This window comes from Procambarus clarkii, chromosome 46 (assembly GCF_040958095.1).
Source record: "Procambarus clarkii isolate CNS0578487 chromosome 46, FALCON_Pclarkii_2.0, whole genome shotgun sequence".
Classification (NCBI taxonomy): domain Eukaryota; kingdom Metazoa; phylum Arthropoda; class Malacostraca; order Decapoda; family Cambaridae; genus Procambarus; species Procambarus clarkii.
Window position 1 is genome coordinate 20175063 of NC_091195.1, and position 27942 is coordinate 20203004.

The 27942-nt window shown below is 41.0% G+C and overlaps 2 protein-coding genes and 1 non-coding gene across 8 annotated transcripts in view; 1 reads left to right on the top strand and 2 right to left on the bottom strand.

Moving 5' to 3' along the window:
- Positions 1 to 114: 114 nt before the first annotated feature.
- LOC138350559 (uncharacterized) lies at positions 115 to 1670 on the bottom strand. Its single transcript, XM_069301571.1, has 2 exons — positions 1659 to 1670; positions 115 to 1407 (listed from the first exon to the last, which is right to left on the bottom strand). Exons 1-2 carry the CDS (start codon positions 1668 to 1670, stop codon positions 115 to 117), a joined length of 1305 nt encoding a protein of 434 aa, XP_069157672.1.
- A 4462-nt stretch (positions 1671 to 6132) lies between these two features.
- LOC123770468 (FK506-binding protein 15) overlaps positions 6133 to 27942 on the top strand; it is a 43308-nt gene continuing 21498 nt past the window's right edge. For 4 of the 6 annotated variants that reach the window (XR_011222180.1, XR_011222181.1, XM_045762334.2 and 1 more), the window contains exons 1-8: positions 6133 to 6381; positions 12976 to 13179; positions 14554 to 14698; positions 16476 to 16571; positions 21221 to 21376; positions 24556 to 24675; positions 26235 to 26391; positions 26626 to 26768. Coding sequence is in view for 4 of the 6 variants with exons in the window: in XM_045762334.2 (XP_045618290.2) it covers positions 6326 to 6381; positions 12976 to 13179; positions 14554 to 14698; positions 16476 to 16571; positions 21221 to 21376; positions 24556 to 24675; positions 26235 to 26391; positions 26626 to 26768 (1077 nt within the window). In the remaining 2 variants the exon portion in view is untranslated. Of the gene's footprint in view, positions 6382 to 12975; positions 13180 to 14553; positions 14699 to 16475; positions 16572 to 21220; positions 21377 to 22737; positions 22884 to 24555; positions 24676 to 26234; positions 26392 to 26625; positions 26769 to 27942 lie in introns of those variants that run through there. The other 2 variants (XM_069301797.1, XM_069301798.1) reach the window with 2 other exon arrangements.
- LOC123770638 (5S ribosomal RNA) lies at positions 27610 to 27728 on the bottom strand. The gene has a single exon (XR_006774369.1). It is a non-coding gene; the product is annotated as a 5S ribosomal RNA (ribosomal RNA).

Genomic DNA, 27942 nt, shown 5'->3' on the forward strand with positions numbered 1-27942 from the left:
AACATCATTAGATATTCAGGAAGGAAATGTTGATCAACGGTAATCCTACCAGTTAATGAAAAACACGACCTGTTTAATCAAAATTATCTACTTCCAGAATCAAGCAACTATACTTCACTTAGTTGCTTGATTCTGGAAGTGACTTGATTCTGTAAGTGACTTGATTCTGTAAGTGACTTGATTCTGGAAGTGGCTTGATGCTGGAAGAGGCTTGATTCTGGAAGAGGCTTGATTCTGGAAGAGGCTTGATTCTGGAAGAGGCTTGATTCTGGAAGTGACTTGATTCTGGAAGTGACTTGATTCTGGAAGTGGCTTGATTCTGGAAGAGGCTTGATTCTGGAAGAGGCTTGATTCTGGAAGAGGCTTGATTCTGGAAGTGGCTTGATTCTGGAAGTGACTTGATTCTGGAAGTGGCTTGATTCTGGAAGTGACTTGATGCTGGAAGTGACTTGATTCTGGAAGTGACTTGATGCTGGAAGAGGCTTGATTCTGGAAGTGACTTGATTCTGGAAGTGGCTTGATGCTGGAAGTGACTTGATTCTGGAAGTGGCTTGATTCTGGAAGAGGCTTGATTCTGGAAGAGGCTTGATTCTGGAAGTGACTTGATTCTGGAAGTGGCTTGATTCTGGAAGAGGCTTGATTCTGGAAGTGGCTTGATGCTGGAAGAGGCTTGATTCTGGAAGAGGCTTGATTCTGGAAGTGACTTGATTCTGGAAGAGGCTTGATTCTGGAAGTGGCTTGATTCTGGAAGTGACTTGATTCTGGAAGAGGCTTGATGCTGGAAGAGGCTTGATTCTGGAAGAGGCTTGATTCTGGAATTGACTTGATTCTGGAAGTGGCTTGATTCTGGAAGAGGCTTGATTCTGGAAGTGGCTTGATGCTGGAAGAGGCTTGATTCTGGAAGAGGCTTGATTCTGGAAGTGACTTGATTCTGGAAGAGGCTTGATTCTGGAAGAGGCTTGATTCTGGAAGTGGCTTGATTCTGGAAGAGGCTTGATCCTGGAAGTGGCTTGATTCTGGAAGAGGCTTGATTCTGGAAGTGGCTTGATTCTGGAAGAGGCTTGATTCTGGAAGTGGCTTGATTCTGTAAGTGACTTGATTCTGGAAGTGGCTTGATTCTGGAAGTGGCTTGATTCTGGAAGTGACTTGATTCTGGAAGTGGCTTGATTCTGGATGAGGCTTGATTCTGGAAGAGGCTTGATTCTGGAAGTGGCTTGATTCTGTAAGTGACTTGATTCTGGAAGTGGCTTGATTCTGGAAGTGGCTTGATTCTGGAAGTGGCTTGATTCTGGAAGTGGCTTGATTCTGGATGAGGCTTGATTCTGGAAGTGGCTTGATTCTGGAAGAGGCTTGATTCTGGAAGTGACTTGATCCTGGAAGAGGCTTGATTCTGGAAGAGGCTTGATTCTGGAAATATTTTAGTGTTCTTAGTAAACAGCAACCTTCCTACAGCCCCCACTGAGTGACAGGGATGGCTGTGTGCTTCATAAACAAAGACAATTATAGAACTAGCTCACCGCATATGGAAGCTACTTAGAGACTTCACTTATGGTCGTTCTCTAACCCATTTGCTGATGCAATATTGTGATATATATATTAAACTGTCTAACTAGCTTCTGAAGACCGTAACCTGGGGCCAGATTCACGAAAGCACTTACGAACGTGTACATCTTTCCTCAATCTTTGGCGGCTTTGGTTACATTTATTAAACAGTTTACAAGCATGAAAACTTGCCAATCAACTGTTGTTATTGTTATAAACAGCCTCCTGGTGCTTCGGAGCTCATTAACTGTTTAATAATTGTAAACAAAGTCGCCAAAGATTGAGAAAAGATGTACAGGTTTGTAAGTGCTTGCGTAACTGCTTCGTGAATCTGGTCCCTACTTAGCTAAATGAGTATTGGGGTTCAGTTCTTGAGCCCATTATGTGTCTCTATGTACACTTTCCCACAACCGCCCACAGGGTGGGTATTGGGTGCATAATAAATGAACTCAACTGTTATTGACGTTAAATCGACAATAATTCAACATTAAAGTCTGCTATCAGAAAAATAACAAACTCTGTTTTCAGTCAACACTCAGCCCCCCTGTTTTAATCCCTAAACATGCTAAACATAAACTCACTCCATACATTCTCTTGTGCCATTTATATTTACAAAACCCTATTCTTAAATGCAAACACTGTTCTGAAACTCTTCCTGGACAGATGTAACAGAACCCATAATCACCACACCAGAAATAAATATATCTTTGATATCCCCAGAGTCAAACTTAATCTGTGTAAACACTCTATGCAAATAAAGGGACCTAGGCTATGGAACTCACTCTCTAATGAATTGAAAAGCTGTCCAACCTTTGCCTTATTCAAAAGCAAAAACAAAAAGTACCTAATTTCATCTTCATAATTTCCTACCTTGTGCTTTAAACTCACACTGTATCTAGTGCTGCCCAATCCCCCAATATATGTACCTAAGCCATATAACCTTACCATTGTAATCATTGCTGTTATCTTATTGACATATCACTGATGTCAACAATTACAGACCTATATCAATTCTGCCAACCTTGTTAAAAATATTTTAAAAACTAATCTATAAGCAGCTTTACTCTTTTCTAGCCAAACTCAATATACTTAGCCCTTGCCAATATGGTTTCAGACCCAATAAAAGCACTAACGATGCACTTATTAGAATGATTAACTTGATACATGCAGCTCTTGATAAAAATGAGTTCCCTGTTGGGTTATTTGTGGACCTGCGTAAGGCTTTTGACACTGTCAACCACCAAAACCTTCTTCTTAAATTACATCATTATGGAGTCAGAGGACACTCCCTGCAATACCTTCAGTCCTACCTTACTGACAGGCTCCAGTATGTTGCTGTGAATAATTCTATTTCTCCCACCCTACCCATCAACATCGGTGTTCCTCAGGGCAGCATACTTGGCCCTCTCCTCTTTCTCATATACATTAATGACCTTCCAAATGTCTCTGCATTTGGAAGGTCCCAGTCCTGACCCTCTTGCTCTAATTGTCACTGTGAATACTGAACTAAATAAAGTCCATCTCTGGCTAACTGCCAACAAACTCACCCTTAACATTGACTAAACTTTCTATATTTTGTTTGGCAATAAATCCTCAAATGACATTAATCTAAGAATAAATAATATACAAATTAGCAACAAAGTTGATGGTAAATTCCTTAGTGTCCTCATCGATAACAAGCTGAATTTCCAGGGACACATTCAAAATATAGCAAAAAAATGTTTCTAAAACTGTTGGCATTCTTTCTAAGATCAGATATTATGTACCCCGCCCTGCCCTGGTGACGCTCTATTACTCTCTCATCTATCCTTATCTCAACTATGGTATCTGTGCTTGGGGTTCTACTACCCAAAATCATTTACGTCCTCTAATTACCCAACACAAAGCTTTTATTAGAACAATCTCTAACTCTGGCCCCAGACAGCACTCCGTACCCTTATTCAAATTTCTGAATATGTTAGATATTAAGTCACTGCAAATCCTCTCATGTGTTCTCTATATATTTAAAATTCTGAATTGTAGTGTCAATCCTGACCTCAAAAGCTTCATTGAAGGTTGTAACAGAACCCATGAGCACCACACCAGAAACAAATACAGTTTTGATATTCCAAGAGTACGACTTAATCAAACTAGAAATGCTCTACAAATCAAGTGACACAGAATGTGGAATGACCTTCCCAATCATGTCAAAGGCTGTATCTCTCTCAACCAGTTTAAGATGAAAACTAAGTACTACCTAATTAACTCCATGTAACCCACCTTACCCCTAAATGTTAACCCATGTCTTACTATTTTTTAAACAAAGCTGTTTGTTGACCAACTTGTATATTGGATATTTTCTACCATGTTCCACCCTATTTAATCTTTGATTTTTTTCTTTCAACGCAATTTATAATTTAAGCTTAATTACAAATTTTCGGTACAAAAGGTCGTAATTTGAAAATGAAAATAGGTGCAGAGAGTCAGAATTCGACTCAAAAATCACGCTCAGGAGTCAAATTTCCGACATTTCAGATATTTTGAAAACTGCAGGGGGGTTTGGGCAAAATATGACCAACCGTAGTTTTCTGTAATTGGCATATTTTCGGTATATAAAGTCGGAATTTGAAACTGAAAATAGGTGCAGAGTCAGAATGTCAGAATTCGACTCAAAAATCACGCTCAGGAGTAAAATTTCCGACATTTCAGATATTTTGAAAACTGCAGGGGGGTTTGGGCAAAATATGACCCATCGCCATTTTCAGTAATTGGCATATTTTTGGAATAAAAGGTCGTAATTTGAAACTGGAAATAGGTGCAGTGAGTCAGAATTCGGCTCAAAAATCACCCTCAGGAGTAAATTTTCCGACATTTCAGATATTTTGAAAACTGCAGGGGGGTTTGGGCAAAATATGACCCATCGATGTTTTCAGTAATTGGCATATTTTTAATATAAAAGGTCGTAATTTGAAAATGAAAATAGGTGCAGAGTCAGAATTCGGCTCAAAAATCACGCTCAGGAGTCAATTTTCCGACATTTCAGATATTTTGAAAACTGCAGAGGGGTGTAACGGTTTTATTGTTACGTAAAGTATGGTGACAAATAAACACAGACACTAAGATACTATATATATATTTGGTCGAATATACAGAAGTACACAGGTGATACTTTGGTGTGAGTTGAGCGCACTGAGCGTCGGTACAGTATCTTGCAAGTGTCTGCTCTAGACCACACTTGAAAGTAGACTAGTTAATGTTTGTTATTCTGCTGCTTATATGCTCGGGCAACACCTCACCGTGTTGCCCGGGCAACGCCTCACCTCATTCATCTCCAAAGGTTGACAGGAATATTAACAATGCATTTGGAGCGAGTATATTATTGGGATAATCTACTCGCTACAGGGGTTTTGCAAAATATGACCCATCGCCGTTTCAGTAATTGGCATATTTTCAGTATAAAAAGTCGTAATTTGAAAATTAAAATAGGTGCAGAGTCTGAATTCAGTTAAAAAATGACACTCAGGAGTCAAATTTCCGACATTTCAGATATTTTTAAAACTGCAGGAGGGTTTGGGCAAAATATGACCCATCGTCGTTTTCAGTAATTGGCATATTTTTGGTATAAAAGGTCGTAATTTGAAAATGAAAATACGTGCTAAGCATAAGAATTCGGCTCAAAAATCACGCTCAGGAGTCAAATTTCGAACATTTCAGATATTTTGAAAACTGCAGGGTGGTTTGGGCAAAATATGACCCATCGCCATTTTCAGTACTTGGCATATTTTCGGTATAAAAGGTCTTAATTTGAAAATGAAAATAGGTGCTGAGAGCCAGAATTCGGTTCAAAAACCACCCTCAGGAGTAAATTTTCCGACATTTCTGATATTTTGAAAACTGCAGTGGGGGGCAAAATATGACCCATCGTTATTTTCAGTAATTGGCATATTTTCGGTATAAAAGGTCGTAATATGAAAATGAAAATAGGTGCAGAGAGTCAGAATTCGACTAAAAAATCACGCTCAGGAATCAAATTTCTGACATAATAGATATTTTGAAAACTGTAGGTATTTTGAAAGCGGGTAGGCCGTTCCACGGGTGGAACTGCCTACCCGCCGAAGCCGTCAATACCAAAACTTGAATTTTAATGTCCAGGTGGAAAAAATAATCAACGCAAAGGGGATGAATGGGGGGCATTTAGCAAGCCGCCGGCTTCCCGTCCTCATCGAGGCCACTAGAGTGTAATGGCTATGGTAGGCGGTTCCACCCATGGAACTTCCTACCCGCCGAAGCCGTCAATACCAAAACTTGAATTTTAATGTCCAGGTGGAAAAAATAATCAACGCAAAGGGGATGAATGGGGGGCATTTAGCAAGCCGCCGGCCTCCTGCCCTCATCGAGGCCACTAGAGTGTAAGGCTATGGTAGGCGGTTCCACCCATGGAACTTCCTACCCGCCGAAGCCGTCAATACCAAAACTTGAATTTTAATGTCCAGGTGGTAAAAATAATCAACGCAAAGGGGATGAATGGGGGACATTTAGCAAGCCGCCGGCCTCCTGCCCTCATCGAGGCCACTAGAGTGTAAGACCACGGGTAAATCCAGGTAAATAATAAGAGACGGTGTTGTAAAGAGGGCGGAGGAGGGTCATGTGACGGACAGCTGTAGTGGGTGTCGCGGGGGAGGACGTGTCCACCGCTGCCTCTCCTCCTGCTGCTGCTGCCTCGCCTCCTGCTGCTGCTGCTGCCTCGCCTCCACCTGCCTCGTCCCCACCTGCCTCGCCTCCACCCAGTCACCAGCACCTCGCCATGTTGTTCACTGATGCCCCAGATGACGAGGAGGAGGACTTCTCGCCCGCCGCCAGGTACACTTGTATGGGTAACTTTTTCTGGGTTGGATTGGCTGGTATACACCTATAACCCAGTTTATGTTGTGGTTTACCTTGCATGAGGGTATTCCTCGTGCAGATATCACCCGTAGATCTATTGTTCATCAGTCATTGATGGGTCATTTGCATATTAAGACACTTAATTGGACAGGGACAGATTAAGGTCCTTTCCGAGCCTAATAACCACGGCCATTTAATACCGTTTAATTTTCTCACAGTTGATAATGGCATAAGAAAACTATACGGAAAAAAAGGTTGATTGACAAACACATTTTGGGTTTAGAAGTCACCTTAGGCCAGTGATTTGACCTTTTGCAGGACAGGTCAGTCACTGCCTAACTCCCGGGTACCTATTTACTGCTAGGTGAACAGGTGCTTCTAGTATAATGTTCCTCTAAGGCCAAAGACTGGCTTTTTACTGTATGCTACCCACAACAGTTGTCTACCTCCCAGGTATCTTTTTTATTTCACTGCAAAGTGAATAGAGGCATCAGGTGGGGGAAAACATGTTTATATAAACAGCGTAAACTGTGAAGTAAACTGTGAAGTGCAAAGTTTCCCTCGTGATTGATGGGCCGCAAGGGACGGATGTCCCCGGGTAAAGTGAGTGATTCAAGAGGTATTTGGAGGTGAAACGACCTCAAGCTATTCTCAAAGTTTAAATGGGTCAGTGGATTTTTTTTTTTTTTTTTTTGAGATATATGCAAGAGTTGTTACATTCTTGTACAGCCACTAGTACGCGTAACGTTTCGGGCAAGTCCTTAATCCTATGGTCCCTGGAATACGATCCCCTGCTGCGAAGAATCGTTTAATCGGATGACTTGGCTTGAAGGCTGATGCTTCAGCGACTGATCAGAGTACACTATCTTGTAGGCCACGTTTGGTAAACAAAACTGCGTTGATCAGTTACCTTACCTGATTACAGGTTACCTTACCTTGCGATGATTTTGGGGATTAGCATCCCCGCGGCCGGGGACGCTAATCTAACATAGCACTTATCAGACTAAGTATACCCTTGCCTAACCTAGCATAGTTTAACCTAATATGTCCATAAAGTTGTTAAAAAGTGTACATATCTCATAGGATTCAATTATATAAATGATAACTCATCCTCATGCTTGGAATGTTTTGTAATTCATTGTGTTGGGGGGACAGGCAGCCAGTATATACATACAGTACATGTTAGGCTTATATTGAGGTCCCTCCCTCACCCCCCCCCCCCCTCAGGGTTGATTTACTGACCCTCCCTAGGATGTATTCCCACAATAAGCTGACTAATTCCTAGGTATCTATTTACTGCTTGGTGGACAGGGTTATTAGGTGAAAGGAAACTCGCCCAACCATTTCTGTCCTGCCTGGGATTCGAACCCGGAATTCTCAGTTGTGAGTCGAGAACGAATCTGACTGCAGTACTAGCAGCCTTACATCCTTAGGGTCCCGGTAGTGCAGTAGGGTTCGTTCTCGACGCACATTTGAGAGTTCTGGGTTCGAATCCCGGGTGGGACAGAAATGGTTAATAATAATAATAATAATAATAATCTTTATTTAGGTAAGGTACATACATAAAGAGATTTACAAAGTTTGTTGGCTTTATAGATAGAGCTAGTACATACAATGCCTAAAGCCACTATTACGCAAAGCGTTTCGGGCAGGAAAAACATTAATGACTACAGCTTAAAACTAATGGGTAAAAAGAAAAGATGTGATGAGTACATATAAAAAATAGAGGTAAAAGAGGGGGGAACATTGTTGAAAAAGCAGCACAAATACAATTACAAATTATTACAGAAAATTACATTCAAACAGCGTTGATTTGAAAAACAAAAAAACAAAAAATATACATGGGTTGACACAACCATATACATGGTTGGGCACATTTCCTTTCACCTAATGTGCCTATTCACCTAGTAGTGAGTAGGTACTCAGGGTTAGTAAGCTTGTTGTGGGGTTGCATCCTGGACGGGGTCAGTAATTCAACCCTGAAGGAAGGGCGGGCTCGGTACAAGCCAAACGTGCATGAATACACTTTGGCTTCCTGTCCCCTGACACAGTGAATTATTACTATTATTATTATATTATTAATATGGGGAGGCCTGGTCGACGACCGGGGAAGGCTTGGTCGATGACCGGGCCGCGGGGATGCTAAGCCCCGGAAGCACCTCAAGGTTATATACTGTATTGTTCTATGCTTTAGTAGAACTCTTGTGTATTTAATTTATTCCCAGTTCAGAAAAAAAGACAAATTAAAACATACATATTAAAAACACAATTGGATCATCAGTCAACCTTTTATTATTGTGTTTGGGGGCATGCATGGCATGACCAAACATGCACCGCAGACTCATCATTGGTCACATTATGTGGTCAAAAGCTTGAGTATGCCATTCTATTTTTGTGTACAGTATTATCATTTGAAGTGCCTCCATCTTTGAAGGGGCACTGACCCCCTTATTACAGTTTCAGTATTTTCTTTCTATTTACTGTATTTTTATTTCTACTGTACATATTTTCTCTCTACTGTATTTTGTTTCTACTGTATTTTGTTTCTGCTATGTTTTGTTTCTGCTGCATTTTCTCCCCGGTGCATTTTCTCCCCGCTGCATTTTCTCCCCGCTGCATTTTCTCCCCGCTGCATTTTCTTCCCACTGCATTTTCTGTCCGTTGCATTTTCTCCCCACAGTATATTCTCTCCGCTGCATTTTATTTACTGCACTCTGCATGCTTATATTTATCTGCAATACTTCTTAAGAAACTTATAGGGGGAAGAACGGGGTATTATTCTTTCATTAATGTTCAATTTGCATTGATTTCAGACATCCTCTTTGTGCCCCAAAAGTGTTGTTTGTAAATAATGCAGCCGATACTCCTCCCCCTTGTCTACAACCGACAATTACTACCTTTATTATTTATGTACTACCGATACATAAATATGTATCGGTAGTACAGGGGTCTGTGTTCTCAACACACAGTTCCAGATCCTGGTTCAATTCCTAACAGGGTGTAAATGGTTGGGCTTGTTTTCTTGCACATAATGCCTCTCTTCACCTAGTAGTAAATATGTACCTGGGAGTTAGGCAACTGTTGTTGCCTAATGTTCGGGTATTAGTACAAAAGAAATAGAGAAACCCAAGATGCATTTGTGGTGTTTGAAGGATAGAGGAATGAAGATATCAAAGAGAAATGTGGATTGCAAAAGTCATAACAAATGTAAACAAAGACTGTGTATCGAGATACTTTTGTCATACTAGGAAAAGAAATGAAATAATAATAGTGGTTATGTGAGTGAATTTGATTGGAGGAGTAGAAGAGAAATGCCACAATTAGATGGGCAGACATTAATGAGTGCGAGGGAGTGGAAATTAAGTGTGTGAACAGTTCACGGGAAGTGTTTGAAATGAGACAAAATGGTCTAAATTCTCGGCTCAAGACTGGGGAGGCACGTTTCTTACCACCTAATGCTTCTGTTCACCTAGCATTAAATAGGTACCTCGGAGTTAGAAAACTGTTGTGGGATGCATTCTAGGGAAGGTCAGTAGTTGCCCTAAGGAGAACCACAATAAGCCTGGGGAAGCCGGCTCCCCACAATAATGGGGAGCCGGTCGGCCGAGCGGACAGCACACTGGACTTGTGATTCTGTGGTTCTGGGTTCGATCCCGGGCGCCGGCGAGAAACAATGGGCAGAGTTTCTTTCACCCTATGCCCCTGTTACCTAGCAATAAAATAGGTACCTGGGTGTTAGTCAGCTGTCACGGGCTGCTTCCTGGGGGTGGAGGCCTGGTCGAGGACCGGGCCGAGGGGACACTAAAGCCCCGAAATCATCTCAAGATAACCTCAAGATAGCCTAAATACAGGCTTCCTCTCTTAGACAGTGAGAATTTAATCCTGCTGTAGTTTTCATTGATAACTTGTGGGAAGCATAATTACACCTACAGTGGCATATGTGTGTGTGTGTGTTGATGAAATGTGATTTTGATGACTCCGTGTGCTGTTGTATAGTGTGGAAGATGTGTAGAATGTATAAAAGTGCCATTTGAGTAGCTCAGTCGATTAAGGCAGTGTCTGGGATGCTCCCGGACGCAGGTTCGAATCCTCGTCACGGCCCTTGTGGATTTGTTCTTTTGCCATTTGAGTATTTTTAACCTTCCTATGTTCTCTCCTATTTCTTCCTGTTCCAAGAAGTGGTAATCGGGTTACTAATGATAATTATAGTCTGATTGCTATACAATTACTTTATACTGTAAGCACTTCAGATAGTTTACCATAAATACAGTATAGAAAAACTACAGTATTAGGTGCTTTGCTATTAGTAAACATACAATTTTTTCTTCTGAAATATAATCATCATCTTACAATTTAGTACTGTATTATTTTGCAATAGATACGTGATCAAATAGTAACCAAGGCCTGGACTCAAGTGTTTGTGCAACCACTTATGAAACCTGTACAATCAAGGTTGTTCATGATAAAAGTCTTGGGTTGTACAACATCACAACCGTGGGTGGTGATGTTTCCATGCGTGTAAACTGCTTAATAAATGTAAAGAAAGCCACTGCGATATTCAGGAAAGATGTACAGGTTCAGTAGGTGGTTTTATAAATGCTTAATGAATCCTGGTCCTGATTTTATGTATTATATTTTTCATAGGTACACATATTTTTTGCATTCTGCACATTTTATTTTTAGCTAGGACCAGTAGCAAGGGGTCTAGGTAGTACAGTTGGGTTTGTTCTCGACTCTCACTCGGGAATCCTGGGCAGAACAGAATGGTTAGGCACATTTCTTTTTACCTAATGCACCTGTTCACCTAGCAGTAAATAAATACCTGGGAGTTCGTCAACTGTTGTACAGTTGCGTCCTTTGGCGGGTCAGTAGTTTGCCTTAAAGGAACCTTGATACAGGCCTAAAACATATATATTCATAGGCTTCCTGTCCCTGACAATGACATGTCTCCATGGTGTAGTGGTAAGACACTTGCCTGGCGTTCTGCGAGCGCTATGTCATGGGTTCGTATCCTGGCCGGGGAGGATTTACTGGGTGCAATTCCTTAACTGTAGCCTCTGTTTAACGCAACAGTAAAATGTGTACTTGGATGAAAAAACGATTCTTCGCGGCAGGGGATCGTATTCCAGGGACCATAGGATTAAGGACTTGCCCGAAACGCTACGCGTACTAGTGGCTGTACAAGAATGTAACAACTCTTGTATATATCTCAAAAAAAAAAAAAAAAAAAAATTAATTTCTCAGAAAAATTAAATACCTGGCTTGGATCTGGTAGCTATATACAGCATCTGGTATTTATATATGGTGGAATTATATTTTACTTTTGTACACTTTAGCTGATATTGTAACTTAACATAAATAATATTTATATTAATAATAACCCAACCCACACATATTTTATTTTTTTATTTTTATTTATATATTCTGTACTGTACAAGAGTTCTTACATTCTTGTACAGCCACTAACACTCATAGCGTTTTGAGCAAGTGGCAAGTGGTACTAGTGGCTTTAGGTATTGTATGTACTAGCTCTATCTATAAATCAATCAGAATGTTTGTAACTCTGCATCTATGTATGTACTTTTCTTAAATAAAATATTATTATTACGTCCTTAATTCTATGTTCCCCAGAATACGACCCCACCAAATCTTTTAACAACCAGGTACGTGTTTTACTGTTGGGTAAACAGAGGCTACAGTTAAGGATTGACGCCAAGTAAATCCTCCCCGGCCAGGATACGAACCCAAGCCAAAGTGCTCACGAAACGCCAGGTGAGTGTCTTACCACTATACTCGGTGACTTGCCACATAGTCTAAAATTATGTGAATCCACTACATAAAAATCCTGGACAATTTCTTTCCTATTATAGCCTACTTTTGCTGACACCTTGTCATAGACCTTAATCGGTACATTATCGTATGCACTTAAATTTTCCACGTGGTTTCCACAAAAGAAAGTGATGACTGTGTAGCGAGTAGATTATCCCAATAATATACTCGCTCCAAATGCATTGTTAATATTCCTGTCAACCTTTGGAGATGAATGAGGTGAGGCGTTGCCCGGGCAACACGGTGAGGTGTTGCCCGAGCAATATAAGCAGCAAGAATAGCAAACATTAACTAGTCTACTTTCAAGTGTGGTCTAGAGCAGACACTTGCGAGATACTGTACCGACGCTCAGTGCGCTCAACTCACACCAAAGTATCACCGGTGTACTTCTGTATATTCGACCAAATATATATATAGTATCTTAGTGTCTGTGTTTATTTGTCACCATACTTTACGTAACAATAGAACCGTTACAACTGTGTTGTCTGTCCTGGACCCTTAAGTCGTGTTGTCGTGTGTGTGGAATGGGATATTCATTTTCATCCGTTTCAAAATTTTGTATCATAAATCATTTATGAAATGTTCTCATTTTACAGTACTGTATCTAACTTAGCAGTGCTAGTGGCTATGTAAGAATACACTACTGTATTCACCCTCCAGCATATGTACCCCCTTAACAACCCATTGTATCTTTTTGTATGATTAAATAAATAAATAACTAATTTAGAATATATTCAACAGCTCCAAGTTATCCTCCTTATTTGGTGGGAAAGCGGACAAGTCTTCCAGCCTTAAGTATGTTGCCCCAAAGCAGCCACGTTCTGATTCTGCCGACTCGACTGGTGGTTCGGGAGCCAAGAACAATAGTTTGACTCCTTCAGGACAACAGACTTTAGTACAAACTATGGCTATCATGATGGCAGCTCCAGTACATGCTTATTTATAGTGAGTAAACTAGTGGCATCATACATCTTCTCAATTTTTTTCCCCACTAATAGTCAAATTATTCTCGGGTACCTGATAACAATAGCTCTATTGTTTGGCATCCCTTAGGTATGGCTTTCCCTAACTTAGCTGTGTCATCCCCAACCTTAGTTGTTACAACATCCTGAAGATCAGTTATGACACCTCCCAAAATCAGTTGTTACAACATCTCCAGGATCAGTTGTTACGACATCTCCAAGATCAGTTGTTACGACATCCCCAAGATCAGTTGTTACGACATCCCCAAGATCAGTTGTTACGACATCCCCAAGATCAGTTGTTACGACATCCCCAAGATCAGTTGTTACGACATCCCCAAGATCAGTTGTTACGACATCCCCAAGATCAGTTGTTACGACATCTCCAAGATCAGTTGTTACGACATCCCCAAGATCAGTTGTTACGACATCCCCAAGATCAGTTGTTACGACATCCCCAAGATCAGTTGTTACGACATCCCCAAGATCAGTTGTTACGACATCCCCAAGATCAGTTGTTACGACATCCCCAAGATCAGTTGTTACGACATCCCCAAGATCAGTTGTTACGACATCCCCAAGATCAGTTGTTACGACATCCCCAAGATCAGTTGTTACGACATCCCCAAGATCAGTTGTTACGACATCCCCAAGATCAGTTGTTACGACATCCCCAAGATCAGTTGTTACGACATCCCCAAGATCAGTTGTTACGACATCCCCAAGATCAGTTGTTACGACATCCCCAAGATCAGTTGTTACGACATCCCCAAGATCAGTTGTTACGACATCCCCAAGATTAGTTATGACACCTCCCAAGATCAGTTGTTACGACATCCCCAAGATCAGTTATGACACCCAAGATCAGTTATTACGACACCTCCAAGATCAGTTATTACGACACCTCCAAGATCAGTTATTACGACACCTCCAAGATCAGTTATTACGACACCTCCAAGATCAGTTATTACGACACCTCCAAGATCAGTTATTACGACACCTCCAAGATCAGTTATTACGACACCTCCAAGATCAGTTATTACGACACCTCCAAGATCAGTTATTACGACACCTCCAAGATCAGTTATTACGACACCTCCAAGATCAGTTATTACGACACCTCCAAGATCAGTTATTACGACACCTCCAAGATCAGTTATGACATCCCCAAGATCAGTTGTTGCGACATCCCCCTAGATTAAATATTGATATTGAGGCATCCAATAGGGAAAGAGATTGATATAATAGTTCTCTGGCCCAATTGTTATGATGACATACTAGCACTAATTGTATTTAATGAATGAGTTGAATTTGCATACCTGTTATTCTTTCTCTGAAATATAATTTTTATTTTCAGCGTGAATGGTGTGGCACAGTCTCAGGGTCGTGCCATGAGCTGTATTCTAGGAAACTGCCCCGAAAAAAATTTCCAGTTACTCCTATATCGATCTAAGCAAGACCACCTGACTCGAGCCCGGATACACCAGCAGTTCTTATTTACTGTAAGGGCCTCATGAGGGGGTATAGTGTTGATACTGTTGTGATGGGAAAGCTATAATGGAATGAAGTTAGTGGAAACGTTTACATCTTTCTTCTCTGATTCTGTGGCTGATTCAGTTCTGATTCCTGGCTTTCTTGGCTCATATTTTGTCTTCTCCCTTTCCAAAGTATCTGTGGCACAACCTTTCTTTATAGCTCAAAGCTCTCCATTGATTTTTACATGTGGTGCTTCTAGGTCTTGTGTATCTGTATGGGAGGCAGGTGGTAAAACTGTTGGTGTAGTATGTGTGTCATTTCTTGAGGCGTCAACAGGAGGTAGCCGGGTGGGTCTTCTTTTTCTCGTTTGTTCGCCATCTTTCATTATCGGTTGCCATTCGGATGTTTTTTTCTCTTGGTTCTTTCTTGATCATTGAATGAGGCCTAATTCTGTCGGCTTGCATTGATTAGCCGTGGCAAAGCCTTCCTTATTGGCGGGTGGAATGGAAGTACCCTTGTTTCCCCTTTCTCCAGCTACCTCGTTCATTCTTTCCCTAGCAGTCGACTCTTGCTCCTTTGGAACCATCTGGTCACTGAATTGTATCTTGGAGTTTTATCCTTTCACTTTCATTTTTTGTCTCGGGTGAGGTTTCGTTTTTCTTTGTAAGCTTCCTATCCAGTCATATGATTAAGGTACACCTTAGGATTTATTTCTCCATCTTTTATTTCCAGTATGAAGGTGTCAAGGCTGCATTTCTCCCGACTCTTGATTCTGGCAGTGGGATTGGGGAAGCTTTGTGTTCTTCTCCATAAGTTTGGCTTTTTGTTTTATTGGGCGTGGTAATAATTTTCTTGGACTTGGTTTGTCATTTTTGTGTTCATCATATGGTCTGACTTGTTTCAGCTGTAATTACCTAAGTGTAGTTACAGGATGAGAGCTACGCTCGTGGTGTCCCGTCTTCCCAGCACTCTTTGCCATATAACGCTTTGAAACTACTGACAGTCTTGGCCTCCACCACCTTCTCACCTAACTTGTTCCAACTTTCTACCACTCTGTTTACAAAAGTGAATTTTCTTGTATTTCTCCGGTAACTTTGTTTTGTTAGTTTAAATCTACGACCTCTTGTTCTTGAAGTTCCAGGTCTCGGGAATTCTTCCCCATTAATTTTATCGAGTCCCGTTACTATCTTTTACATAGTAATCATATCGCCTCTTATGTCTTCTAGCTTCTCGTTTTTGCATATTTAATGCCTCTAACCTCTCCTCGTAGCTCTTGTCCTTCAGTTCTGGGAGCCACTTAGTGGCATGTCTTTGCACGTTTTCCATTTTGTTTATGTTATGATTAAGCTGTGCAGCATTATTTATGCTCCATTTGTACACATAGGGATAGAAATGAGAGCGGGAGAGACAGAAGTGAATACGAGGGAAGAGCATCAAGTGGGTGGGTAGGAAGTGAATACGAGGGAAGAGGATCAAGTGGGTGGGTAGGAAGTGAATACGAGGGAAGAGGATCAAGTGGGTGGGTAGGAAGTGAATACGAGGGAAGAGGATCAAGTGGGTGGGTAGGAAGTGAATACGAGGGAAGAGGATCAAGTGGGTGGGTAGGATTGGTAAATTGTTTGCATAACAATAATTTAGATTGTATTGCGAGATGGTCATCACTGTATATATTTATTTTTAAGAATGTTTCATAATATTACTTTGTGTTGACATGTCCCTTACTAAAGGAGATACCGCCTTTTCTTTGTAGCTTTTGTAAAATATTTAGTTACTGAAATGTAACTTATAATTGCTTTTCTACAGATACAGGCAAACAATTACGGAAGTTTTATTGATGATCAACACAGGGACTGGTCCATTATGCTCGAAGCTGGACAGTACGTAGACTTTATCACACAGGTACTGCATTGCTTTTTCTATTAAGCTTAACCCATTAATCATATTTGAATCAATTACAGTATGATGCCATATCAATTTGACCAGGCCACACACTAGAAGGTGAAGGGACGACGACATTTCGGTCCGTCCTGGACCATTCTCAAGTCCATCGACTTGAGAATGGTCCAGGACGGACCGAAACGTCGTCGTCCCTTCACCTTCTAGTGTGTGGTCTGGTCAACTTACTTTAGTCACGTTATTGTGACTCATCGCCTGCATGCCATATCAATTATGTTATGATGATGCAAATTCATAAATGCTCAAGCAAAAATGTGAGTACTGTATTCATATATATATATCTATCCCATGCATTTAGTATTTACTTCATGTGAAAATGATGAAATGTATTCAGAAATGTTATCGGTCTCACTCTAGTGTTCCCTAAAGCAGGGTCCATTCTGGTTCCATGGTCAGGATCCAGCACTCAGGATAAATCAGCATTTTGTACTGCTGCAGCAGGGATCTTTTCACAAGTACTCACCTAATTGTGCTTGCGGGGGTTGAGCTTTGTCTCTTTGGTCCCGCCTCTCGACTGTCAATCAACTGGTGGACAGATTCTTGAGCCTATCATGGGCTGTCCGTGCTGAGCCCTACTGGTGCTAGGGAGACACGGAAAATTCCACTTGCAGCCTGTCGTGATGTCTTGAAGGTTTATTCGTGAACACTCAAAGCCCTTCTGTGTTCTGTTTGGCATCATAGGGATTGCTATACTATAGGGTTCTCATTAATTACCAGTTTAAACATTTGTGTTTATCCATGGAATTTTGTTTATTTGAGTAAGTGAATATACAAGTTGTATTTGTGCCTGGAGTGTTTACCTGATTGGTTCTTTCAGCTTGGATTTAGTAGTATATTAGCAGGGGGGATATTCTCCTAATTATCCCAACACATTCACAGCTTCTTGGAATTTTCTTTTGAAATGTGGAGATTTGATCACAGGCTATTCAAGCCCCCTCTTAGTTTTAGGGTTAACTTAGGACTAGTGCCTTTACACTTGGGCCTCTTCTACAAGGGCAATTCAGATTGAGGCCAAGGTTCTGGTGATGTACTAAGCAATGTTTAAAGCCAAAATTCTTGTCCTCCCTTGGGGTTGTTTGTCATTGTGCAACAATGTTGCACAAATGATGTTGATGTTGATGCAAATGTTGATGCAAATGTTGATGCAAATGTTGATGCAAATGTTGATGCCCGAAACGCTTTGCTTATGCCCGAAACGCTTTGCGTAATAGTGGCTTTAGGCATTGTATGTACTAGCTATACCTATAAGTCAAACATTCCTTGTAAATATTTATTGTATGTATGTACCTTACCTAAATAAAATTGTATTGTATTGTATTGTAATACAAAGATTGGTCAAACTATGCATTATGTAGCTTGAAGGAATGTAGGCATTTGTATTATACCCTGACAGCCATTCCTTCTGTCTGTTTTTTCTTTCTTTTAGGCTTGTTAGTTTTATCTCGAGTGTGCACAGTCTTCCATGTGTGATTGATGAAGATTAAGCCACCCAAGAGGTAGCACTGGCATGAGTAGCCTGTAAATTCCACGTGTGGGGCTTTAACCTTCTTTGAGCCCCTTCTTCACATGGTGCTTGTTGGCTCATTCACTGAAATGTCAACTGTGGAGGTTTCTGTGCCTTGCAGGAACCTTTTATTCTATAGAAGGATATGGCCCTTCTGGTCCCTTCAGCTCTGGCCTAGTTGATTTGTGATGTACAGTATCGGGAACTGAAAGGCCCTGCTTGAACCATGCTTTCGGGGATTTTTACTGCTACCACTACAGCTTTTAAGTGCTTAACTTTCCTTCCCCTTCCTCTGAGAGTGGGGCCCTGAGAGAAAGGGGTTAAAGGCTATCTTGAGGTTATCTTGAGATGATTTCGGGGCTTTAGTATCCCCGCGGCCCGGTCCTCGGCCAGGCCTCCACCCCCAGGAAGCAGCCTGTGACAGCTGACTAACACCCAGGTACCTATTTTACTGCTAGGTAACAGGGGCATAGGGTGATAGAAACTCTGCCCATTGTTTCTCGCCGGCGCCTGGGATCGAACCCAGGACCACAGGATCACAAGTCCAGCGTGCTGTCCGCTCGGCCGACCGGCTCCCTAGGCTTGGAGATCTTTCCTCCTATGTTCCTTGGGATTTGGTTGAGAGGACCGATCTTCACTCACAGCTTTCTCTTTCCTACCCTCAACTCTTCTCCCGATCTGTGGATTGGGGGAGTAGTTCTTTTTCCCCAGGAAGTGACAGAGGCTTTTGTGTAATAAAGCCAATACACTGGAACCTCAATTCAACGAATCTCAGTTCAGTCAATCTCCAGTTGGAATGCACATTTTCCTGGCTGTATTTACTCACCCGATTCCACAAACTCTTGTTCGCTGCAGTGGGGAATGTGTGGATTTGCTTAGGATGTTGGGACAGAGTTCACAGCTGGTGGAAACGTTGCCCATAATATCATGGATTAAAATGTTAAATTTCGTTATTGAAATCAGCTTACAGAATATTGGAAATATTAGGGTATTTAATAATAATTCATTTGTGTTGGGGAACAGGCAGCCAGTTTATACATACAGTACATGTTAGACTTATGACGAGGTTCCCCCAGAGTCGAATTACTGACCCTCCTGAGGATGCAACCCCACAGCAAGCTGACTGATACCCCTTGGTACCTATTTACTATTAGGTAGACAGCAGGAGCATTAGGTGATAGGAAAAATGGCCAACCATTTCTGTCCTGCCCGGGATTCGAACCCGGAATTCTACCAAGTACTAAAAACCCAACTTTACTAGCAGAACCCCTGAATTATATATTATAATTTGTATTTATGCAGTAACAATATAGCAAAAGAGAAGCAATGTTGAATGTTCCTACATTCATTAGTTTGTGCTGTAGTATTTGATGGCTGCAGAAACCACAGTCTCTTAATGTTGACCAGACCACACACTAGAAATTGAAGAGACGACGACGTCTCTTCAACGACGACGTCTCTTCGACAAGAGACGACGACACAGACGACGACGACTGTGGGTTTCTGCGACGACGCAGAAACCCACAGTCTCTTAATATTATTTTTCTTCTTTGATGATGAGGTTAGCATGCCAAAAGTTAATGAGGTAAGGCTGCTGCTTCCTGTGTGACTAAGTGTTGTTAACATTAAAGAAATGGCAGGCATGGTTATAAATCCTTGCATCGACAATTCTGGGTGTCTTGCCTATGTATTACTTTGTCGCAACGATTACCAACCTTCACATCCAACCCATCCTTCTGTTTAGATAGTACGTTTGTAACTATGTGCAATATTGTACATATATTTACATATTGGACGATTAGATGGTAGAATTTAGTACTATTCACTTTATAGTCTGGACAAAACGAAGCTAAAACCAAACTTAAATATTCCTAGGCCTAGTATAGCACGCATATGTACTGTATTAGTCCTCAGATAGCATATATTCGGCCTAGGATGGTTAGGTTAGGTTCTATTACTGTAGCAACAGGTATGGGAAACCTTTTCTGGTTTGTAGTACCAAATTCTACTTGCTAATTGTCCATTACATCAATATATGTATGATGGTCCACACTGCTGGTGCTTATAATATCTAAAGGGGAGGATGGGCTGTTATATCATACATCTAATTGACCTCAACCCACTTGACCTCACTGCCACTTGTGCATTTTGTTCCTTTATAATTACCTTCTAGCCCTGTGTATATCTGTTAGTTGATGAGTCTTCTATAGGCATAAATATTAAAATCTGCTCTCATCTTTGTGTTTACATTAATCCTTGCACCAATGCACAATGGTGCCTTTTATTAAGGTTTGCGTCTCGTAGCTACTTCTCATTTGCCAAGCTGAGTCAGCTGCAGGAATAGCTTTGTGCACAGAACCCGTGTAATTTTTTGCCCTGAAGGGGTACTGAAACTGCACTTTAGCAGCCCAGTATCTGTGCTGCTAGTATGTTGTGCTGGGTTAGCTTTCTTCCAGATAATTATCTTGTCTTCAAGCAAGGATCAAGGTGCTCTGAAACTGGACTTCTTGGGCTGCTGGAAGTTTCAGAGAGAAATATTTGGTTGCTTTCATTCCCTCTCTTGTTTTCTTGATTTCCCTATCCAGATATTTATTTATATATTTTGTTTTTAATTGGAAAGGATGATGGGAGCTTGAATGAGGGGATGCTGTTTTGGTGTTGGTACTTCCACTTTGTGATGATATGGGCAGAATTCTCGTGGTACATGCAGTGACAGTCCCTGTTATCCCAAATACTTGAGTTCCGAAAGGCTTTGAGCATCTACCAGTGAACCTTTTAAGAGGTCGCTCACAGCTGGACTGAGTATGTGTCTAGTGTTTCCTTACCAACAGTTTGAAAAGATGCCTTCTGCACCATTGCAGAATATTGACTTTCCCTGAATATGCATGATTCTGTTCAATGGGCTAGACAAGATCTTACTTCAAGGAATATCCATGTACACTTTTCCAAGAGCAGCAGTCCATTTATACTCAGTGTGGTATTTTTGTCTGTACTAGTTTTCAACATATTTATCTTAGATAAATAATATCATTACTGTATAACATCTATACTCGCCAAGATTTTGCTGCCATTGGTTACTGATTTACAGATCGGTATTTGTCGCGCACTAGTCGGAACGGCGTCTGGTGGTGTGGTGGCAACACAGACGGTTGTAGTGGGTGAAGGACCACTACTACAAGAGGGTGACCAAGCTCAAGTATCATTCTCTGCGTGGAGTATTACCAATGGAAAGAAAGGGGAGCAAGTATGTCAACAACCTTCATTTTCCAGCTAATTATACATCCATTCTTTGTATTGTCAATAGAATAAGGACAGTATTATCAGTACAGTACTGTTAAGCAAAGTTCTAATAAGAAGATTACTTTATTTACCAAGTGAACTTTAGGAAGCATCAGGCTTGAAATATTATTGTACAGTACTATATGTGTGTGTGTGTGTGTGTGTGTGTGTGTGTGTGTGTGTGTGTAGATTCTGATGGTTCATTTTATATTTCTCTTAAGAGAATGTGTTCACTGCTGGAATAAATAACTTGTTGTAACGTGTGTTCAAGGAAGAGATTTGTTCCTAGCTATTTACTTTAAGTTTTATTAGAAAAGGTAAAGGTTTATCTATCATGAACTTGTATTTTTGTAAAGGAATGCTTTTACCAACTCAGTGGACACACAGTAATTGGATTTAATTATGGCAGGCTCTGATTCAGGTTGTTGACCAGACCACACACTAGAAAGTGAAGGGACGACGACGTTTCGGTCCGTCCTGGAACATTCTCCTCAAGTCGATTGTGAGACTTGAGAATCGACTTGAGAATGGTCCAGGACGGACCTTCAGTTTCTAGTGTGTGGTTTGGTCAACATATTTCAGCCACGTTATTGTGACTCCTCGTCTGTATCTGATTCAGGTTATCTGCACATACATCGATACCAAGATCATATGGAAACTGTAGATTATGGTAAAGTTTGGTATGTTGGTGGTCTGCCACTTCTGGCAAAAGTCAAAACCTATTGCATATAACTTACCCTATAACAAAACAAACAAGATATTAGAAATTCTTCAAATGTATTAGCTTTACACGTGTAACTATAGTAGATATCTTAAAGAAATAATAGGTATAAAAATTTTGGACTTGTTAAATCCAGCTGTTTATGAAGGATTAAGGCAGGACTTGCTGTGTGCACCTTGGGCAACAGTTACCTCTGAAGATGGAGGCATCTTGCCCATTATTTATCATTTGTAATTTATATGAACTATTATCCTTGAATTGTAGGATATCTTTTTAAGACCTTTCACTCCATAAAGTGGTAATGCCTGCTTCATGATAAGAAATTGTTCACAGCAATAGGCAAGTTTAGAAAATACATCAAAACAATATTTTAAGCATCCTTAAGCATCCATTATTTTTCTTATTAAGTTATTACTTATTATTTTTCCTAGAAACTTTCCTTATTAAGACTATTCGTAGCCCAGTTGATAGAGCTTGAGCTTCCCGAGCCCGAGCCTTTGGGAGCCGAGCCCCTGTTACCTAGCAGTAAAATAGGTACCTGGGTGTTGGTCAGCTGTCACGGGCTGCTTCCTGGGGGTGGAGGCCTGGTCGAGGACCGGGCCGCGGGGGACACTAAAAAGCCCCGAAATCATCTCAAGATAACAAGGATCCTGTAATGTTCAGCCAGATATCCGAGTTTTAGAACTGGAGTTTGGGCCTGGTTGCTGCTGGTGCTGTTTGGTGGTAGTTGATGAACAAGTCACCTGATGCAGTAAGTCTATGAAACTGTATATCCGTCAGGAATAAGTAATTGCTGTTCTAGACTTGGTTTCCATTATAATGGTGAATGGTACATATGAAAAGAGCATTATTTTTATTACAAATGTAAGAAAAGTGACAAGAAAATAACTTAAATGAACAGGAAAAACACAAATCAATGTAGGGAAAAAATGAGACAATATTTTTCTATGTAGCTCTCTTAGTAGCTTGTGTTGTAGCTAGTTATAATTCGGACTAGACAATACCAGGTAGTCCGAGACTCATTGCCTATTAGCTTTACAAAATCCCCTCCCCTCCCCTGTATGAGGTGAGGAGCACATAGAGATCAGATATCAATCCAATACTGATTCAATCTGCCCTTAGATGCAATGAAGAGACACCAAGGATTACCCCAGGGCCACCCAACAATCCCTGGGTATATAACAATTGCTGACTCACCTGGTACCCCAGAATCCCCCAAAGGCTGAATTTTGTGTTAAATGTGATCATATGGTCACTAATAGTAATTGTTACTAAATTAAAACAATTTAATTTTGTATATAATGCACTGTACAGTTTCACATCAGACTGACTAACCGTCGGTGTTCTTCTAATATGTACTCATGATTATTATTATTATTATTATATCTCTTCACTATGCAAGATCGCTAGCTTTGTAAGATCTTCAATGCTCATGATCGCTAGCTTTGTAAGATCTTCAATGCGCATGATCGCTAGCTTTGTAAGATCTTCAATGCGCATGATCGCTAGCTTTGTAAGATCTTCAATGCGCATGATCGCTAGTTTTGTAAGATCAACACGCATGATCGCTAGCTTTGTAAGATCTTCAATGCGCATGATCGCTAGCTTTGTAAGATCAACACGCATGATCGCTAGCTTTGTAAGATCTTCAATGCGCATGATCGCTAGCTTTGTAAGATCTTCAATGTGCATGATCGCTAGCTTTGTAAGATCTTCAATGTGCATGATCGCTAGCTTTGTAAGATCTTCAATGCGCATGATCGCTAGCTTTGTAAGATCTTCAATGCGCATGATCGCTAGCTTTGTAAGATCTTCAATGTACATGATCGCTAGCTTTGTAAGATCTTCAATGCGCATGATCGCTAGCTTTGTAAGATCAACACGCATGATCGCTAGCTTTGTAAGATCTTCAATGTGCATGATTGCTAGCGTTTGTGAGATCTTCAACACGCATGATTGCTAGCGTTTGTAAGATCTTCAACACGCATGATTGCTAGCGTTTGTAAGATCTTCAACATGCATGATTGCTAGCGTTTGTAAGATCTTCAACACGCATGATTGCTAGCTTTGTAAGATCTTCAACATGCATGATTGCTAGCGTTTGTAAGATCTTCAACACGCATGATTGCTAGCGTTTGTAAGATCTTCAACACGCATGATTGCTAGCGTTTGTAAGATCTTCAACACGCATGATTGCTAGCGTTTGTAAGATCTTCAACACGCATGATTGCTAGCTTTGTAAGATTTTCAATATGCACGATCACTAGCTTTGTAAGATCTTCACTACCCACAATTGACATCATTGTGACAAGTTCCAGCTACCCGCCTTCCAATTAGTGAGCATTCACTGAATTATTGTAGGTCCTCTATTTATATAGAGAAATTTTCCTCTGAAGCTAATGTAATACGAAACATCTCTACAGATTGACGAAGGTAAAACAGGTCATCGTGTCAAACTAAAGGACGGAATGGGAGGTTGGGAGGCAAAACTGCTGGGGACACAGAAGTGCTCCCGACTCCTCGTCTTTACGCCTCAGCCAAAGGTAATTTGTCCGTTTTCTTTGAATGGCTTAGGAACTCTTGGGTCCCTTTTTTATTGTTGAATTATTGCCACGTAAAATTAATAACTATCTGTATTTTATATTTTTATTTATTTTTGAGAGGGGAGGGGAGGGGACTTTTCATACATCACTAGAGGTTATGATAAGTTGAGAATATCTTTCTGACGTGTTGGGGTTCCATTTGGTGGTTAACGTGATTCATTTAACATTATGATGTGAATGGGGATGAATGCACGAATGAATGTTAACTGGCAAGTTATGCATGTAGTCGGGTAACCGATAGTAAACTGCTTCATCAAGGATGAAGCAGTTTATTATCGCACTATGACTCAAGACTGGAAATCTTCTAATGTTACCTCTTTCTTCATGAAGGAAGGCAGAAGTGCAGTATCCTGGGAAGATTGGTAAAATAATGATCAAGGGGGAAAGCACCAAGTCATTACGATTATAGCACTTGGGAGGGATATGAGGATAATGATTGGGATAGACTGGAAGAAAGGAATGGTGGCCAAGGACCTGGATGGTCGGAGATTGAATGCCAATGTGCAAGAAGCGCGTGTGTGTCACTCTGCTGGCCAGTCGCCCAACCACTTGGGGTGGACGGTAGAGTGACGGTTTCACTTCCTGCAGGTCGGCATTCAATTCCCGACCGTCTAAGGGGTTGGGCACTATTCCTTTCCTCCCCCTGTCCCATCCCTAATCCTTATCCTGATCCCTTCCGATTGCTATATAGTTGTAATGGCTTGGTGCTGTCTCCTGATAGCTCCTTTCCCTTCTGCTGCCTAGTGAGTTCCCTTCCCTTCTGCTGCCTAGTCATAGTGGTTGGACAGGTATTCTGGGAAGTGAAATTCACCCGGCAATACTTCTTGGCCTCATGTTTAACTAATTTACTGTTGTCACGATTTTCTGCATCTTCGTGCGCATGAAGTAAGTTATATTTATTTTGCAGGCTTCTGACATTTGTGTTTCAAAATTAGTGGGTTATTGGCATAATTTGAATCTACATCACTCGCACTGTTAACTGGTCACTATTAGTAACCAGTTAACCAGTAGTGACCAGTAGTGGGGGAAGACACAAGTCGTGTCCGTTTTGCTTTTTTTAGCGGACACGTCTTGTGTCGTGTGTTTTTCGTTACCCCGGTGACCCTTGCACAAACATCGCTAATGGTCAGTGACGTCACCAGCTAGCCGCTCAGCGTTCCTGCACAGGCACGTTCAAGGGGATTAAAAAGTCAGTCGTGTGTTTTGCGTTACAACAGTGACCCTGAAACCATCGTCCATTGCAAAAGGGGAAGGAACACAGAGCATGAACTATAATGTATCTCAGCATTCTCGCCTTGTTACCAAACCAGTATTTACCAGGATTTTTTCCTAAATCTTAAACTTATCCAATTTATACCCATTGTTTCATGTTCTGTCTCATGTTGATACGTTTAATAGGCTATTAATATCATATTAACTGTCACCTTGCGGCCATCGGTATAGTAACCAGATACCGACATAAATATAATTAATGTTTTATTGACCATCTGTATTTGCAGGATAGTGGTGGCCTAATAATGTATGACCTCACAGTAGAACGAGTCAGACAGAAAGGCGGGGACCAATCGGGAAGGAATACACCACAAGTAGATAATCAGCAAGCACTTAAAGAAGAAAGCTCGGTTGCATCTGGAAATTTTGAATCGTTGCCTGAAGGTATTCTTTACTCGTATAGAATTTAGTATATTGATATATCTTAATTAATATAACAACGTTTGAAGCAGTATGGTATGCTTGGTTTAGTAATTTCCCCGTATTTTCTCTTTTTAAACTTAGCATTGATGTACATTTGTAATAAAGATCTTATTTTTATGATCATTTGATGTGAATTTTAGAAATATCAGAGATATGTTTTATTATTTTGTACCAAAACCAAAATATTTTCAACAGATACGAAAGAACACGCAAAAACTGATGTGGGCTCTTCAAGCAAGGCATCTCTCGTCTCCCGTATGGCACGGGTGGGTCATCCTCTGCTCCCAACTAGACACAGTAATAGTTGTTCACAACCCACTGATTCAGAAAGTGAAGTGGTTAGTATGTTGATCGTGAAGGAAGGAAACCTTATAAGTTGTCAAATTTGTACTTGTGCTCCTATGATTTCCATCCAATTAGACTGGATGGTAGAGCAACGGCCTTGCTTCTTGTAGGTTGGCGTTCAATCCCCAATCATCCAGGTGGTTGGGCTCCATTCCTTTCCTCTGTCCTATCCTAAATCCTCATGTCCCTTCCAAGTGCTATATAGTCATAATGGCTTAAGGATTTCTCCTGATAGTTACCTTATCTCTTGTGATTTTCTATCAACCTCAGAGTTATAAGTGTGTTGAAGAGTAATTGATATTCTTTTATATATTACCACCTACTTCTTCTCCTTCATCTTAAAACACTTTCAAAATTAATTGACTGCCCCGAAACCTTATTTTTCCAAGGAAGCCCCATTGGGTGAGTGGAAGCTGCATCAACCTTAAAATGAATAGAACCATAGAATTTAATGATGACCAAACCACAACTCGGAAGACGGAGAAGCAACGACGTTTCGGTCCGTCCTGGACCATCATCATCTTGTGTGACAATGGTCCACGACGGACCAAAACATCGTCGCTCCTCCATCTTCTGAGTTGGGGTCGAGTCATCATTTCTTCAGCCATGTTATTGTGACTCATCATCTGCACTATAGAATTTAGTTTGAGCAATGTTCTGTTGCTTTACCATACCTTGAGGTTACCTTGAGGTGCTTCCGGGGCTTAGCGTCCCCGCGGCCCGGTCGTCGACCAGGCCTCCTGGTTGCCGGACTGATCAACCAGGCTGTTGGACGCGGCTGCTCACAGCCTGACGTACGAGTCACAGCCTGGTTGATCAGGTAAAAAACATTATTGCCAACAGCATTTGGTGTTCCCAGGCGGTCACCCATCCAAGTACTAACCAAACCCAACGTTGCTTAACTTCGCTGATCGGACGAGAAGCGGTGTTCTCAACGTGGTATGGCCGTTTATGACCGTGGCTCCAGTTTCTTTCCCTGTTGTTACACTGAGCTATGAAACTCTTTAAAAATGCATTTTGTGCAATGTCACTTTTGTCACTTTTATTTTCCACTGTGGGTGAATTTGATTGCTAGAAATCTTAATTCAACCTATCTTATGTTGGCTATCTACCAGTGGAACCTGATTGGATAGAATTTTTTTAAACTCGTTCTTGATCCTTCCCATG